Here is a 17,729-nt window from a genome sequence, read left to right as displayed (position 1 = left end):
TACCCACTAGCCTAGTTAAGACAACCGGCCTTTACCCAGGGTGCGCGAATTATTGTATAACGAACTATTGTATATACGAATATACTGACTAGTATTCTTCTGTGCATGTAAAGAAACTGCTTTATCTGACTCAGAGGGTAAATCGGCATTTGTTCAAGCGTAGCGTAACTTGGCATCGTGTAAGTCAAAGAAAGTGGGTTGTCAGACGCTAACAGGAAGAATATTGTGGTTCTCGGAAATCGGCAGGTCTGCCAAGTGCCAAGGTCGCTTGGGATTTTCAGGCACATGGACAAGCAGTGAAAGCCTCGAGACAAGAAAAGTACAAGTTCTGTCTTCATCTCCTGCGAGATGATGCAGCGCATGATGAGAAATAGCAAAGGAAATCAACTCGACGGGAGATAATAAGATCGATATACTACTCAAAGGCTCCGCCGAATCGTGATTGTCTGATAACCCTCGAGTTTCAAATGTAATGTGACGGAAGACCACTTTAGGGCAAGTCATTAAACGCGGCGCCACCCGTCGGATCACAACGGCGAACCACCCTTAGTGCGATCCTGTACTGGTCAATTGGCTTACTGGAAACTCATCTTCTCAATTCCCATCCTTCCAAATGCAGAATTTTCAAGCAGGGGAACTGATCCTACCCCTGACTAAGAAGATGAGGCTCCGTAATCGCGTGTTCTGAAGCTTGGTTCACTCCACAGAGACCCAAGGGAATTGATCCTTCGCGTGAGGCTATAGTGAGACTCCGCCACCGTCAACCTCGGAATCACTTCTAAAGTTATGCATTGCTCCGGAGGCATCATAATTAGGCCTAGTTTATTCGGTAAGATTGAATTGAAGAATGTCATCAACAGGCATTGGATTGAACGACTAGGCCGAGTTAGACAACAAGTGAAGAGACAGTTTAGGTAGTGGGATTGTACAAATAAGACTATGGTTGCACCTTAAGAACGAAATCAGCAGGCTGTCACTCCTTTTCAACCTAAGCAAAATGCAGGGTTTATTCCTCCAAGGCCTTTTGGCCTCACTAGCCTCTGCTAGTATCACCCATCAGAACCCAGCCGTGGATGGTCCTGATGTTTTGTCGCGATGGCTTGATATGCGATCACCCGAGAATGACACAACCAGCAACCTCACCAGCCGAAATTACGTGTCGGCATCACCTGCGCAGCTCTTTGGAAAGCGTGCTGATGAGCCTCCGGGTGAGGGTGCGCTGCTGTGCCCCAACGGCGAGTGTGCTGACAAGAGGTAAGTTCACCAAATTGCAATGCCATTATTGTGATACTGACCATTATCGCTTCTAGTTGCTGTTCGGCCAAAGGTGTCTGCGGCTATGGTAAAGGCTTCTGTGATGAAGGCTGCCAGAGCAACTGTGATGCCACGGCTATGTGCGGTGAGCTGTCTGAAGGAGGTGACATCCCATGTGGCCTCAATCTTTGTTGCAGTTCCGGTGGCTGGTGCGGTACTACAGAGGTTCACTGTGTTGGTCCCAATAAGTGGTCACTCTGCCAGCAAGGTTATGGTAGTTGCGAGATGATCAAACCCAAGACATGTGGCGAGGGTTCTGGTACTGCCGACAAGCGTATGATCGGCTACTACCAGGCCAACAATATGCGTAACCGCGCTTGCAACAAGATTTACCCCAAGGACATCAAGACCGATAGCTACACTCATCTCTATTGGGCCTTTGCCACCATCGACCCCAACTCTTACGCTGTCAAGCTTGCCGAGGCCGAGGATGAGGACAACGTCCGCGACTTCACTGCTCTCAAGGGTCAAGGTAGAAACCTTCAGACCTGGGTGGCTGTTGGTGGTTACGACTTCAGTGATGAAGATAAGCCAACCCACAAGACTTGGGCTGACCTTTGCGCCGATGCTGGAAAGCGAGCCGACTTTATTAAGTCAGCCGCTGCATTCATGGACAAGTACGGCTTCCAGGGTATTGACCTTGACTGGGAGTACCCTGGTGAGCCGAAACGTGGAGGTAGTCGTGCCGATATTGCCAACTTTGTCTCCTTGCTCAGGGACATGAAGAAAGCATGGGGTGACAAGTATGGCATCAGTTTGACTTTGGCGCCTGATTACTGGTACCTGCGATATTTCGATGTCGCAGGCCTGGCCCCATATGTGGACCATTTCGGATTCATGGCTTATGACCTGCACGGTTTCTGGGATGCTGACGTCAAGACCTTGGATCCCATCGTCCGAGGCCAGGCTGATATCCGCGAGATCATGAACAACACTATCCCACTGGCCTATGCTGGTGTCGACTTCAACAAGATCAACTTTGGTGTTGCGTGGTATGGTCGTGGATATACCTTGACCGATCCCAAGTGCCAGACCCTCGGTTGTCCCTTCTCCGGCCCCAGTAGCCCAGCTAAGTGCACAAACAGTGCGGGTGTTATGTCTCTATTGGAAATCCAAGACAAGGCAAAGAACGGAGGCAAGACCCGTCTTCTTAAAGATTCGGCCATGAAAGAGCTTGTCTACGAGGACCAGTGGGTTGGCTACGACGACGAGGAGACGATTGAGCTGAAACGAAAGTTTGCCAACAACCTTTGTTTTGGTGGTCTAATGGCCTGGAGCGTTGATTTTGAGCCTGGTACCGGACAGAACAGTGACATGGAGCCTGAAAAGTCCACAGACGGTTCGTGCGGACCTAAGCACAGGGGTACCATTTGTGAGGGCACCAGCTATGGCGACTGTTGCTCCGAGTACAGCTCTTGCGGATCCTCATCGTTGCACTGCGGCACAGGATGTGTCAGTGGCAAGTGTACCAAAAATGGAAAGTCAACCAATGGCCGATGCGGTGTCGGCTTCCTCGGAGCTACTTGCAAGGGAACTTCTTATGGCGACTGCTGTTCGCGCGAAGGCTGGTGTGGTAGTTCCGACGGCCACTGTGGCGATGGATGCCAAAGCGGTTGCGACAAGGACGATGACAGCGAAGACGAGGAGGAGGATAACGATGACAATCCTAAGATCCCTGCCTTGGCTCAAAAGGGTACGACGGCGGGATCTTCCGGTGATCAAGGTAGCGACTGGCCTCAAGAGCTGAAGGACGACATTTGCAAGTACAAATACGACTACGAGGATGAAGGCGAGGTGTTCAAGGCATGGTTCCAGAGTGGCGCACTCAACTGGTTCACAGCGTGGCTGAAGAAGAATGGTGCCAAGAACTGGACGGATAAGTTCTTCAAGGACGTTATTGCTGGTGGCAAGCAAGGCAGTTCTACCTTTGACTGCAAGGACCTCGGCTCGACAACGTGTACGGGCCCTGGTGCCACGCCTTGCGACACTTACACGCCGCCCATGGCCTTTTATGTTCACGTCCAGATCGCCAACATGTTCAGCGCATTCCACAAGCTATGGATGAAGAACATCAATTTCAGCATCAAGCAGTTGTCGAGCGGCATCAAGGAGATTGTCAAAGAGTATGGTGATCCTCCCAAGGATGATCGCAGCATGCTTCTCAACATGATGGTTGGTATCCTCACCTCGGGTGCCGGTCTCAGCGCTGGAAGTGCAGGTCTTGCGGGCGGTATCACTTTCTTTTCGGGTGCCGTCGCCTCCATCGCTGCAAATGGCGACCTTTTCGGCGACAAGGTGACGGTTGATGATCTCAATGACGACCTTGAGAACGCCTACGGTACTGCCTTTTCTGCCGTGCTCAATGCTACTACTGGCTACGTCGAGGACGTCATGTCTGGAAGGATTCCCGGCAACTGGGAGGTGGACGAGAATGAAGAAGACAAATACGCCGAGACCTTTGTTTTGACCCGTTTCATCAAAGGCGATTGGTTATCGGAACCTTTGATCAGCAAGGCCATGCAGACTTATGTTACTGCCACACACAAGAAATGGGTAAGTCTCTTGATGTATTTATTCCACTGAGCGTCATGTTGACTTATATTGCAGATGGAATTCGCCAAGACAAGATGTCTGTTGCCTGGCCACAAGGGCTATTACTATTCTTTGATGTGGAGCGGTGTATGTTCTCTCTTCTCTCATTCTGCTGGAACTCATCACTAACTTCATCTTCCACAACAGCCTAACAGTGACGTTGACTGTCAACTGGTACGTTTGAATAATAACACTATCTTCTTCACACTATTCTAACACTTTCCGGTAACAGTTGAGAACGAAATCCTCAGACCCAGTCGGCAAAACGCAAAAGTTGACAGAAGATGTCTGTCGCAACAAACTCCCCGGATGCATTTGGCATGATAACGTATGTTGAAACCTCTTAATTATACACTCGTACTGACATTTTCATCCTCACAGAACTGTGTTTGCTTCGGAAAGAGTACTCTCAGATACCCTAGTGCCAAACGACAGTATGACCCGCTGTCCCGAACTGATATCGAAGAGATGAAGAAGATTGTCGATGACTATGAGGCCGCCCTCATCAACAACTACGAGTGCGACAATGGCGAGCCTTCAATTCCCAGCGCGAAGGATTTCAACATCAAGAACCCCATTCAGTACCCCAAGTGCTTTATCCCCTTTCACAAGCTCACCAAAGACGAGGCATTTCACTGTGATATTCCGAAGGACCTCTGGTGAAAAGGTATCATATTTTGGAGTGATGGTTGCTTAAATCTTTGGGCGTTACTTACTGTCAACATTATTTGCTTTGCGGGCGGGAGGGGTTTAATTGTTATTGTATTTGTTGCCCCGAATCAATACCGAGACCTTTGGAAGTTGAAATTATGTGTAAATTAAGATACGAAGTTTTGTAAATATCGATATTATTTATGTATTTTCCCATTTGAACAGTTGGAAGTACGTTTGTTACTAGATACGGCAAATGTGGTCCTTACACAGCGTCTCTTTACTCACTAACCCAACTACTTTGAACAACAGTACGTACACGACTTGCTACATTTACAATAAAATATGCATCTATTCTGTTAAATGATGTTTCTTTCATCACAGTTGATGATCTCCAGTGACTGTCAGACAAGGTTTTGGCCTAGGACGGGTTTTTTTGGTTGCACGTGCAAGGTTTATACGAGTGGAAATTGCGATTGATAGCATGGTTTATTGATCTTAGCATACTTACTTCAACTAATCTAAATAGCTGCCTGCAGCCTTCAAGTCAGTTGACAGACCTCCAAATCTTACATCTTACATCATTTACAGTCTCCTTAGTCCTCATTGAGCAGAAGAGACTCGAGAACTGTGTTGAAACAATCCTCCGCCTCTCCAAGCTCAACCAGAGTCTCATTCAGGCGCACTGGGTCCAGCTTCAACACCCTTGTATGGATGTCTTCGAAAGCAAACTCGACTGATTCCAGCCGCTGTACCAGGTCGTCTCCCAACTTTCGATGCTCTGCATGCGATGATTGAGAAAAAAACATCTCCATTTCATTTGATACCTCAGATAGATCTTCATCCAAAGATTGCATGAAGTTTCTACTAGGAAGATTAAAAGGAAACAGTACCAATCCCATCTCGCACTGAACGCGATTGAGAACTGGGAAGTCGTGATACATGTGGTACACAATTTCACTCAGACGGTGTATCTTGGTGACAAACTTGCGCACGGAGCCCGGGTACTCGGTGCCGGAAGAAGCGTAGTTAGTCATTTTGAGAAGTGTGCAGGAGACGATGTTGGTGTTGTGTTTCGCTTGAAGTACCACTTGAGCTTTACTGTGAGTAAACAATGTGAGTGGAGTTGTGTTTACATTATTAAGTTTTGTAGTAATATAGTGGCCTTCTTATACCCGACATGAAAAGAAATGAATAGGAAGTATTTAGAGGCATGAACCTCATGTACACTGCACAGTATCGAGCATAGACCACGAACAATCGAGATGTGCGACAGGGCGAAAGGCAAAGAAAGTCCCCCTTCGAATCTTAGAGCGACTGAACAAAGGGTTGGCTAGAAAATTATGTTCAGAATGAGATTTGTTCCATTGTTCTGTAACTGTTCTGTCAATCTGGAATTCATGTCAGACAACAAAGGCATCGTTTACCTTGTTCATCTGTATGTTGCCACCCAAAGCTGACCTGAACAAGATGATGGATAGTTTGAGTAATGGAAATCTGGCTTCAAATCCTAGTGTCATAAGTCCTACCCGGTGCGTCGTGCTTCCGTAGTGGCCAGGATGCACTATGCGTAATCTATGAATGTGTGTCTTGGAGCAAACTGCAACCATAACCCTTCAACGGATAAACTGCCAATAGTCTTTATGTAAGATGGTGTTTAAAGATGTTCACGCTAAGAATTGTAACGTAAAGCGTTTAAGGGATAGGCGGTAAAGGCACCACAGGAAACCGCACGTTTATCATTACAGCCAGATAAGATGTATTAAACGAAACATATCTCTATAACTAGCGATAAGTCATAATGACAGCCTGAGTGTACAACAAAATACCGAGATTTTAATAGAACATGATCAAGTTAACGATCTTTGCCTTGACAAAATGTATAGGAACATCGTTGCTGGTAGGCAAACTCCATGGTTTGACGTCCAGGTCATTGTTTTGCCGCTGATCATACAACTGATGAATAATGTCCCATCCATGTTCATGCTTAGGATGGCCATCTCTATCGCAGAGATCCACTTGTCTACCACGACGAAAGATAAACCTGACGTGATCTATATTGCAAGTAGCTTCGGACCAATAAACTCTATCCTTGAGGCTCTTCAAAAATAGTGGCAAAGCTTGAGACCTTTCATCTGATTCAAGCATCACGCATAAGGCATCGGATTTTCCTTCAACATAATACTCTTCTGTGTAATCAATATAGGGCGCACTTGGGACATGACAGTAAGAACATTGCCGGCGTGACCGTCTCGTTTCTCTGTCAATCAACCAGATATTTGGCGCCGTGGGGTTGAAGCGATATCGATTCTGAACGGGACGGGAAAATAGTCCGCGAGGAGAGCTCTCTGCCATCAGGTCGACCTCATTGGGAAGATTGATGAGCCAAGTAGGATCGAATTCAAACGCGATATTCTTAACGATACGAAAATTGATCAGGCCGCCCAATTGAGAATCTGAGATTCCCATTTCCTGCACTTTAAAAAGGTCTTTGTCAACATTCCAGCTACGTGCTCTGATGCAGAAGATATCCCGAGACGGATCAACCAGGCAGTAGCCCCCCGAGCCGCCGTCGATCCCCTTGATTTTCATTTCCGTCCTAGCATGAGACCTCGCAGCATTGTTGTGTTGGATAATGGCGATTCGAGAATCTCTAGAGGCACCTCGTAGGCCGTGATTAATCAGGCAGGCGGACCCAAATGGATCATTGCCGAACCCAGGATGAAAGGCTAGAAGGAGAGGCCGCTGAGGGTGGGCTTCAATGTCAACGTAGTGTATGCGTTGTTGTTGAGGTTGTAAAGTAATACAGGCTTCCTCCCAAATCTGAAGCTGTAGTTCAGTAGGGAGAAGTGGGAATGAGTGAAATGATGCAGTGGCCATGGCGTTCGTTCTGTGCGATGTGAAGACCGTGGCTGAGTTGGTGAGTTGTTTATTCAGTGACAATACGGTGGTAATCTTGTCTGCGAACCAAGGGTGAAGAAGCAAGTGAACTATTGACTTTTATATAAGAACAAAAAAGTTTACTAAAAGTTTATTGTTGTAGCAGAAGCCTTGTCGAGTATATATGATATTTGAAAGACAAAAAAAGACTTAATTGCTAAGAAGCTTAATTATGAAAGCTAAAGTGCTGTCCGCTTCGCTGTATAGGAAACATTAATCTTCTGCTGTACCCTGTGTAGCCAAAGTTGAACACATGACAAGTTGTAAAAAAAGTAATTGCAGAACTTTTACCTTGTTATAGGGATGAACTTCGTTAATACAACTAACCATCCATGCATTGACCCTTGTTTTGATATTTCATGCCAGGAAAGTTTCCTCAGTGGCAATGAGGTATATTTGGACAAGCGCTGAGCACTTGTTTATTTTTCATCGTAGTATGTCTTAACACACATCTTTTGATGGTATAGAAGTAAAGTCAACTGAGCTAATAATCGAGTCGATGCCTCAATACGACAGTAGAACAGACCAACCATATTTGAAGTTTAGTTTATTGTGAAATAAGTTATAACCTTCTTGCCAAACTGCTCTTCTGTATGTCTCTTACAATACCCGTCACAGAAGTCAGTCTGAATTATGTTTCTCCCCCTCTTCGATGCAAATTTTACTTCTCTCACGGTGTTGGCCACTTGAACCTGATGTGCTGTCCGGCCATGTACAACGTGTTTAAGATATCATTGAAACAGGTTGTAGGACTTCACAAGCACTGGAGGGGACAATGGCACATTCAGTCTGACTCGCCTGGCTGAGGAATCCTACGTTGCGTCAGATTGCGGCCAGCCTGTATCGGAATCTAAGGAACGCGGTCGGACTTTGCAGCAATTATCCATCACTGGGGCTATGGATGGAAATAGTCTGCCCAGCGAAATTAAGAGGCGTCAATCACAGTAGTGGATTCTAAACAAGCAAAGCCAAACGGGATATGCTAACTCCATATCCGGAGAACCGGAAAACACGGGGGCCGGTCCGCTTTTTTACAGAGACGCCACAAAGCTGTGATGGCCCAAGCTAAAGTTGGACACTCGTATAGCTCTGCCCTTGAAAATACATTCATCTGGATTTTGTACCACATTTCCGGCCGGTGCGTCACATTGATCGGACTGCGGCTCGTATTAAGATGCGATTGTCCGTAGGTAGCCCATGCGCTTGAGAATTCGAGGAAATAGTCTTGGCGAATTCTCCAGAATGGAGGGCCTTTCTGTGTTCATCGGCCGTGCCTCTCGGACTAGGACATATTGAGCACGTTCCGGAATGCCGTGTATATTCTTCTGCTACATAGACTTTAAACCACATTAGTAAGAACTAATTTGTAGCCAACTCGCCCCCTGTCTCAAGGTTGAGCGTCACAATGATAATCCCTTTAAGTAAAGTACAAGGTTCCATTCCTGCATTCCATACATCTTCTTCACTATCATTAATAATCCTCTTTCTCCAGCTTTATCTTGATCATAACTGTCCTTACCACTCCTTGCGTTGTCACGCACACAGTGTTGAAGCATCCTGCCAACATGGCTATCTCAGAGAAGCCACAGACGCCGATTTCGTCTGCGCTGCCAGATCCCAAACAAGATACCGATGAGGATGCTGGAGCAGGAAACGGCTATCTGGTATGTGTAACTGGAGTGTTCTCAACCACCTCTAGTTGACGGTCAACAACTATATGCTGACGCATTTTTCACTACAGAGGATTTTCAAATATGCAACCTCAACCGAACTTTCACTACAAGCTGGGGCTTCTGTTCTAGCTCTTGGCTCTGGGGTCGCCATGGCTATGGTTAACCTGATATTCGGCCAGTTTGTTACTGTCATCACCGATTATGCGACAGGCAAAAAGTCTCCCTCGCAGCTCCGTGGCGACGCAGCGAGACTGGCGTGAGTAAGATTGATACGGCTTTGAAATTGCGCTGACACTAAGATAGGTTGTACTTCTTTGTCATTGGGATCGCCCGATTCATTGCCAGTTACGGTTTCAGTGTTCTCTTTACGCTCGCCGCCTATCGCATCACCCATAACATCCGTTACATTTACGTCAAGGCTGGTCTCAGTCAAGAAATAGCCTACTTCGACTCTGGGGTTGGCGGGTCTATTGCAATGCAAGCTACGTCTAACGGTAAACTCATTCAGGCTGGCATTTCGGAGAAGCTGGGTCTTGTCATCCAAGGACTGTCTTGCTTTATTGCCGCTTTCATCTTGGCCTTTGTCACTCAGTGGAAGTTGACCTTGATCTGTTGTTGCATTGCCCCAGCTACTCTTCTCACCATGGGCGTCAGCTCTGCCTTAGAAGCACACATCGAGACGAAGATCCTCCAAGTCCATGCTCAGGGTGGCTCCTTTGTTGAGAGTATCCTGTCGAGCGCTCGCAATGTGCAGGCTTTTGCTCTTCGAAAACGGCTTGTCCGAGATTTTGACAAGTATTTGACCGACGCCCATGAGCTTGGAAACAAGAAGAACATGCTTCTCGGCTGCATGTTTTCTGTCGAGTACTTCATTATATTCGCTGGTATGGGTCTGTGTTTCTGGCAATCCATCAAGATGATTGCTAGAGGAGAGGTAGAAGACCCTGGCGACGTCTTTATCGTCCTCATGTCAGTTATCGTTGCCTCTGCAAGCCTAACATCAATCGCTCCCTACTTGATCGATTTCAGCCGAGCTGCTTCCGCCGCTGCCGAGCTATTCCGACTAATCGACCGGGTATCAGCCATTGATCCGTTTTCCTCTCAAGGAGAAGAGCCTACCGATATTCAGGGTACTATTGAGTGCGAAAACATTACCTTCAGCTATCCTATGCGTCCTGGGGCCAAGGTCCTTGAGAACTTCTCTCTGCATATCCCTGCCGGCAAGGTGACAGCTCTTGTTGGGGCCAGCGGTTCTGGCAAGAGCACTATTATTGGTCTTATCGAGCGATGGTACAATCCAAATTCGGGCTGTGTCAGGCTAGATGGAAAGCCAATCGAAAAACTCAATGTCCAATGGCTCAGGAAGCATGTTCGCCTTGTTCAACAGGAGCCCGTCCTTTTTTCTGGCACAGTCTACGATAATATCAACAATGGTCTTGTCGGTACGTCGTGGGAAAATTGCACACGGGGGGAGAAGATGGCCAAAGTCGAAGAAGCAGCCAAGATTGCTTTTGCCCATGACTTTATCAGCGCTCTCCCGAACGGTTACGATACAGTCATTGGTGAACGTGGCGGTCTGCTATCTGGAGGTCAGAAGCAACGAGTAGCTATCGCTCAAAGCGTTATTTCACAGCCAAAACTTTTGCTTCTTGACGAAGCCACTAGCGCTTTAGACCCCCAGGCCGAACACATTGTGCAGCAAGCTCTTGACAACGTATCCAAGGGCCGCACTACTATCACAATCGCACATAAGTTGGCAACTATACGCAATGCGGATAATATCGTCGTCATGGAAAAGGGTCGCATCATTGAGCAGGGGACACATCATTCCTTACTAGAGGCCGGCGGCGCTTATTGCAGTCTGGTCAAGGCCCAGGACCTCACAGCAGCGGCAACTCCAGAGGTCGACAGCGATTCCATCACTGAGGCTGGTCAAGATGACACTAGCCATGAGTTGAGTGGGCTTGCAAGGCCTTTGACACGATATTCGACCACGACCAAACGACAACTCGAGTCCGATCTCGACCGTGATGATTACGACAAGTTCAAGCGAGTTGGGCCCCTGACGACTATCTGGAGACTCGTAAGATCAAGCCCAGAGCTCAAGTGGACATACCTATGGCTGGTATTGTCCTGCATATTTGCATGTAAGATAGATCGCTACTTTCGTAGTAACGTCGCTAATTGATCGATAGTTGCCGCTTACCCTGGTCAAGCCATATTGATGTCACGTTTCATCGATGTCTTCAAACTCACCGGAAATGCAATGGAGAAGAAGGGCAGTTTCTTTGCTCTTATGCTTTTTGCCATGGCTTGTGGCTGTCTTGTTATCTATTTCGTTCTGGGATGGATGTCCAATGTCGTTGCTCAGGTAAGAGACTCCCATGAACAGATCTGGTTTGATACAACCGCTAAGATTCCGTCAGACAATGAACCACAAGTACCGAAAAGCAGTTCTCAATGATATCCTCCGACAAGACATTCGTTTCTACGACCGTCCTGAGAACACCACTGGTTCACTGTCAAGCCGGGTAGATTCATACCCTCAGGCGATATTTGAGCTTATGGGTTTTAATATTGCGCTAATGTTGGTATCAACGCTCAGTGTGCTGGCATGCTGCATTGTGGCCTTGGCCTACGGGTGGAGATTGGGAGTTGTCATCATATTTGCCGGTCTTCCACCCATGTTGCTATCAGGTTATTCTCGCCTCAAGATGGAGGCTATGATGGATGTCAAAATCTCTAAACGGTTCTCGCAAAGCGCTTCTATTGCATCGGAGGCCATCAATTCCATCCGAACAGTCTCCTCCTTAGCTATCGAGAATTCGGTGCTTTATGACTACGACAAGGAACTTCAGCACGCTATCACTGACTCAGTCAAGCCAATATGTCTGATCATGCTTCCATTTGCTTTTACTCAAAGCGTTGAGTATGCTTTCCAAGCACTGGGATTCTGGTATGGATGCCGACTAGTCTCCAATGGGGACCTTTCCATAATGAATTTCTTTATTGCATTTCTTGGGGTGTTCCTCTCGGGCCAACAAGCATCCATACTCTTTGGATTTGCTGGTAGTATGACGAAAGCAACCAATGCTGCCAACTACATCTTCTGGCTTGAGCAGCTGAACCCAGCTATCCGGGAGACAGACGAGAACCGAATCATCGTTCCGGAAGGTTTCAAGTCTCTCAACGTCGAGGATGTACACTTTTCATATCCTCTGCGATCAGACACCCAGGTCTTGAGAGGACTCAATCTCGAGATCAGTAAGGGTCAGTTCGTGGCCTTTGTCGGTGCCTCAGGTTGCGGTAAGAGTACCATGATTGCCATGCTGGAGCGCTTCTATGACCCCGTACGTGGTCACATTGTCCTTGATGGTAAGAACCTAGACGATATGAACCCTTGGGCATTTCGGGAAGAAGTTGCCCTCGTCCAGCAAGAGCCAAGGCTGTATCCCGGTACCATTCGTGAGAATATCGCTATGGGTGTTCCCACCGATGACCCCTCTAATGTGCCAGATGCAGACATCGTCAAGGCTTGCCACTCTGCTAACGCTTGGGATTTCATCTGTTCCCTGCCTGAAGGCCTGAACACTCCCTGTGGGTCCAACGGTCTCCAACTGTCAGGCGGCCAGCGTCAACGCATCGCTATTGCCAGAGCTCTTATTCGAAACCCTAAGTTGCTACTGCTTGACGAGGCTACTAGTGCTTTAGACACGCAATCAGAACGAGTAGTCCAAGATGCGCTCAACGAAGCTGCCAAAACCGGTGATAGGATCACTATTGCGGTTGCCCAGCGACTCTCGACTGTTCGTCATGCTGATATGATTTGCGTCTTTCACAATGGCAAGATCTTAGTGACAGGAACTTACGACGAGCTACTGGCCAAGAGCGATATGTACCAGAAGATGTGTGAGGCTCAGAATCTTGGGAACTAGATATTGAGGCTGTCTACACTGTATTTTTTACCTGTTCTATTCATTAAACCTTTTCTTTCTTTAGATCGTTTGGTTCGCAAACCACGACTCACCAGGTCAAAGAATGCAACCATTTTAGTTTAGTTAGCTTCCCGTACACAATTGATACTTGCGACCTATGGTTGTCTCCATAGATCGAATCTGGTAATGGACATGATTGACCAACTCTCAATAGAATTCCTTTTTTGACTCAAAATCATGAATCGCCATCGTATGGTCCCCGACAGCCCTCGGGGTAGTTGTCTGGCATGCCGCGTCCTAGACATAACGCGCTGATTCTAGTGAGCTTCATCATTCATGTGAAACCCTTATCCTTCAGGCTGTCTCCTGTAAATGGAATGCAGCTTGGCATAACGTCGCGTATTCGGGTTGAGTCAAATATCCTCAGTGTGAAGGTAGTGTAAAGACATCAGTCTCGCCGATCGTTTCCCTTTTTTTTCCGTATTCATAGTTTGACACACTAAATCCGTTGGAAGGGGATCAGAGTCAACATAAGAGCCGTCTGACTTGCGGAGCCAGGTGTCCTCGCAGCATGGTTGTAGTACCTAGTCTATACAAAGCGACCAACACAAATGCTGCAGTAGCTACGGACCTCAAGAGGCTCGTTGACTGCTTAACGGCGTTACCGAAGCACCAATTTACACCAGAGACATTCTTGTATCTCATTTTCCACTGGATACGTTATGGGCGAACTAATCAATTTCATCAGAACCCTGCCAAATCTACAAATAGTCGGCCCTCGACTAATCAGTCAGTTCGACCCACATACGTTGATGATCCATCGGCTTGACACGGCTACAGCACGTCTGCGGATTCCGCACACGCCATAACTCCGTAAGGTGCTGACTAGACCTGATTGACCGATCAAGTACAGGGCGGCTATGTGGGGAATTCACTGTACTCCGTTTCTACCATCCGTGGTAGTCATAGGCTGATCTTGTTACTAGACGGCCTTTTTAGACATTTTGGTACACGCAAGGTGACATAGAGAGCGCTGAGCCCAGCCTCGATATGAGATCATAACACTGCGCGACGCACCGTTGCCGGAAATCAAGGAGTCCGTGGAAAAGGTCTACTTCGGGCCGGTGTTTGGCGAAAGAGCGCCGCGATGGCTCGTCTATCAGATATCTCGCTTGTAGGATTTACCAAAAGCCAACACATCAGCAATTCGGTTTCCTCCCATCCCACATGCTTGCACAATCACTTCATTTTAAATATCCCAGGGCAATTCAATCCGAACATCCAAACAACACCCCCATCAATATTAGCAAATGGCACTGCACGCAGTGGACAATACTACGACTTGGACGGGTTCTGCGGTGTGGACCAAGAGAGATTCCTTCAATAAGCTGGGAAACCATGGATCAGTTTATCTTGTCTTTGTACTCTTGATATCGGCTTGTGTCGTCTTTCGTGGCTACACTAAGCCAGTGGACAAATGGCCCGTACTCAACCCGACTGGATTCGAGATCATGGGATTCAGACGGCGAGTTGAGTTCGCTGATATTGCTGGCAAACTGCTCGAGAAAGGCCGACAAATGTTTCCCGAACAGCCTTACCATATGATCACAGACACCTGCAATCTTCTCATTCTACCGCCCAAGTTTGTTGAAGGAATTCGGAACAATCCCGACCTGAATTTCTCTGAGAGTATCACGGAAGAGTTTCATGCCTACCTCCCCGGTTTTGAGACATTCGCCGCTGGCCGCGAGGATGACCTCTCCAAGATTGTGGTGAAAAAGCAATTAACAAAGATGCTAAGTACAAAACAATCCACGACCCATTACTCCACGAATCATCACTAACAGAGTAATCATTAGACCAGATTACGGAACCTCTATCTGTCGAGACCGACTTCGCTCTCAGAAACCGCTTTGGAACCTCCACAGGTGAGAATATGTGTCCGAAATGCTATATTCATGATACTGATGCTATTGAAGATTGGATGGAATTTGATCTTTATGATGGTATTCTTGATATCGTGGCGAGAATCTCTTCCCGAGTTTTTCTTGGACCTGAACTTTGTCGTAACCAGGAATGGCTTGACATCACGAAGAACTATACCGTCGATAGTTTCATCGCCGCATTCATTCTGCGACTTTTCCCAAAGCCGCTTCGATGGATTATCCACTGGGTTCTACCCCAGTGTAGACGAATTCGAGGCCAAATTGCGGATTCAAAGAAACTCATCGAGCCCGTATACAGGAGTCGTAGAGAGCTTCGCCAGCGCATGAGAGAGGAGGGAGGACACGTCCCAAATTTTAACGATGCTATCGATTGGTTCGACCAGGAAGCGAAAGGGGAGCCCTACAAAGAGGCTTACTGTCAGCTCGGACTGTCTATGGCTGCTATCCATACCACGACGGACCTACTGACTGAGACGATGGTGCAAATCATGGTACACCCAGAGTTGTTTGTTGCCCTCCGCGACGAGATCAGCAAAGTGCTGGGTGTGGAAGGCTGGAAGAAGACTTCGCTGTACAATCTCAAACTGCTTGACAGTGTCATGAAGGAATCTCAGAGGCTAAGGCCTGGGGGTATGGGTAAGCTTCATAACACCCTCCCACTGGTCCTGATATTGTTTGACATGCCGCTAATTCATCATCTACAGTTTCTATGCAACGCATCGCCCTTCGAGACACCAGGCTACCCGATGGCTCTTTCTTACCCAAGGGCCAGCGTTGTGCTGTCGATCTCAATGGCCCTGGTGGCATGGTGTCTAGTGAACACTACGACAACCCACAGAGTTTCGACCCATATCGGTTCGCCCGCATGCGAGGTCAACCTGGCCTTGACTCCAAATCGCATCTCGTAAGCACAGGCCCTTCTCACCTGGGTTTTGGTCACGGTCAACACTCTTGCCCGGGTCGCTTTTTCGCATCCAACGAAGTCAAGGTCGCGCTTTGCCATCTACTGATGAACTACAACTGGAAGTTGCCAGAGGGCGTTGTGCCCGATACTATGAAGAGTGGATTTAGTATGGGAACTGACCCCAAGCTCAAGATACTCTTTCAGCGACGCAGTAAACCTGAGATTGACTTACTTAATCTTTAGAGTATATATGTGGGTATCGTAGGTAGTGTTAAACTCTTTAGGTGGAATTGATCTGCATATGCTTGTGTTCTGTCCAAACTGTTATTTCGCGTGACAACTTCCTCCTTTTGTTTCTAGTCCCGCCTTTGGCACAGAGGAGGCCATGTTTTTTATTTCCATTACATCGTCAAACCACAAATGGAGGATGGAGGATAGTGTAATGACTTATGGCTCCCGTACCCTACGCCTGGAAGCTAGCCTCAGGGTATCAGAAAAATTGACCGCTAGAAGCATAAGAGACGAAATTAGTAGGCCACTTTATGCCCCTTACTTAGGCTATAGTTATCAGACTACTTATTTTCATACCCTAAGAGTTAGGAGGCAATTTTTTCTGTTACCCAATAGGCTAGTTGTAGTCAGGTACTTGATTGCATTTATCGAGCATAACGATAACCCATGTCCATAATGTACTCATGTGGCAATTACAGACACTAACGGAAATGTGGGCGTCTAGGATCCCTGGTCTGTCTTGGCATAAGCCACAGCATAGTAGTACCTCATTTTGGTAGTAGGCTCCGTTAAAAACTATATCAGTTTGCCGTTAGTGCTTCCGCCGTTCTTGGCTTGCCGCCCTGAAACTCCGCGGAATCCGGCCTTTGGCAGACTTATTGTCCTTCAGCTCAGGCCACATGGTCCATGAGAATAGGAATCGGGTTTCTTGTTAATAATGGACAGCGGCGAATTAGTCCTAAATAAAGCAAACCGACATGTATTGGCCCAGTCAACGAATGCGTTTATTGTTGTCTTCTTCTCGTGAACGCTTCACCGACACATCCCAGGTTGATATTAATCATTGACCGCATTACTGCAACCATTGGAAACGTCCACCCTTTCTCAGCTTCCACCTCACGATCTCCCAATAATGCTTTCCCCCTTTCGCTAATCAATGCGTCTCCATCTACAGAAGCAATTGATCAAGTTATACCTTCGCCACAAGACTCTTCGCGCATAGGGGACTGCCAAGCCAGTGAAACGTCTTCTGAATCTTGCCTTGAAGATGATGACCACGTGGTATGTCAAGCGCTTTTTGTTACTGGTCATGTGCAGTTAAATGTCGAGAACAACCTCCTCAGGGTTCCTGAAGAAGTTAAATCAAGCCTGGATGCCCTAAAAAGGATCGTGGGAAGACATGATGAGCAGACTGCCAGCTCCAAGCCTGCCTTCTCACAAATCGGCGTTAGTAAGGACGACTTGAAGCTGCCGCCTGTATGGTTGACAATGCTGGCTATCCAGAAGGTGAAAGGTAAGTAAGGAACAGACAAACAGACACGCCAGGTCATTAAAATGTCTACAGATACTCCTGCCTTGGATATTTCATGCCTGCTCGCCTTCAGTGATGTCAGCCATTTCATTGACTATCTGTTGGATGGATATTCTGAAAAGGCTTCCCTGATAGATTTGGTCATCCTAAATTGCGGACTTTATGAAATCTTCATTCACTACGAACATATTGAAACAGACTCGGCATTGAAAGAGGAGCTTCTCGCTGCCA

General features: G+C 47.2%; 5 protein-coding genes across 5 annotated transcripts; 3 read left to right on the top strand and 2 right to left on the bottom strand.

Moving 5' to 3' along the window:
- Positions 1 to 1,392: 1,392 nt before the first annotated feature.
- On the top strand, positions 1,393 to 2,661 carry EDB82DRAFT_412844 (glycoside hydrolase superfamily; the record flags this gene model as incomplete). The annotated part of the gene is made up of 1 exon (XM_065607581.1): positions 1,393 to 2,661. A coding segment is annotated over one exon (1,269 nt), but the record flags the coding sequence as incomplete, so codon positions are not given.
- Positions 2,662 to 5,153: 2,492 nt separating this feature from the next.
- On the bottom strand, positions 5,154 to 5,594 carry EDB82DRAFT_477881 (uncharacterized protein; the record flags this gene model as incomplete). Its single annotated transcript, XM_025727824.1, has 1 exon — positions 5,154 to 5,594. One exon carries the CDS (start codon positions 5,592 to 5,594, stop codon positions 5,154 to 5,156), a length of 441 nt encoding a protein of 146 aa, XP_025582252.1.
- A 799-nt stretch (positions 5,595 to 6,393) lies between these two features.
- Positions 6,394 to 7,437, bottom strand: EDB82DRAFT_477880 (uncharacterized protein; the record flags this gene model as incomplete). The annotated part of the gene is made up of 1 exon (XM_025727823.1): positions 6,394 to 7,437. The coding sequence occupies one exon, from the start codon at positions 7,435 to 7,437 to the stop codon at positions 6,394 to 6,396; it is 1,044 nt and encodes a 347-aa protein (XP_025582251.1).
- Positions 7,438 to 9,062: 1,625 nt separating this feature from the next.
- On the top strand, positions 9,063 to 13,105 carry EDB82DRAFT_538904 (multidrug resistance protein; the record flags this gene model as incomplete). The annotated part of the gene is made up of 5 exons (XM_025727821.2): positions 9,063 to 9,161; positions 9,239 to 9,426; positions 9,474 to 11,317; positions 11,366 to 11,541; positions 11,597 to 13,105. 5 exons carry the CDS (start codon positions 9,063 to 9,065, stop codon positions 13,103 to 13,105), a joined length of 3,816 nt encoding a protein of 1,271 aa, XP_025582250.2.
- A 962-nt stretch (positions 13,106 to 14,067) lies between these two features.
- Positions 14,068 to 16,273, top strand: EDB82DRAFT_568086 (ent-kaurene oxidase). Its single transcript, XM_065609861.1, has 4 exons — positions 14,068 to 14,905; positions 14,965 to 15,033; positions 15,085 to 15,687; positions 15,756 to 16,273. Exons 1-4 carry the CDS (start codon positions 14,416 to 14,418, stop codon positions 16,196 to 16,198), a joined length of 1,605 nt encoding a protein of 534 aa, XP_065464036.1. The 5' UTR covers positions 14,068 to 14,415; the 3' UTR covers positions 16,199 to 16,273.
- Positions 16,274 to 17,729: the final 1,456 nt, after the last annotated feature.

Source organism: Fusarium venenatum (genome assembly GCF_020744135.1).
Source record: "Fusarium venenatum strain MPI-CAGE-CH-0201 chromosome Unknown EDB82scaffold_3, whole genome shotgun sequence".
NCBI classification, from domain to species: Eukaryota; Fungi; Ascomycota; class Sordariomycetes; order Hypocreales; family Nectriaceae; genus Fusarium; species Fusarium venenatum.
Note: the sequence above shows the minus strand (reverse complement) of the source record. Positions and strands in the feature narration are given on the sequence as shown.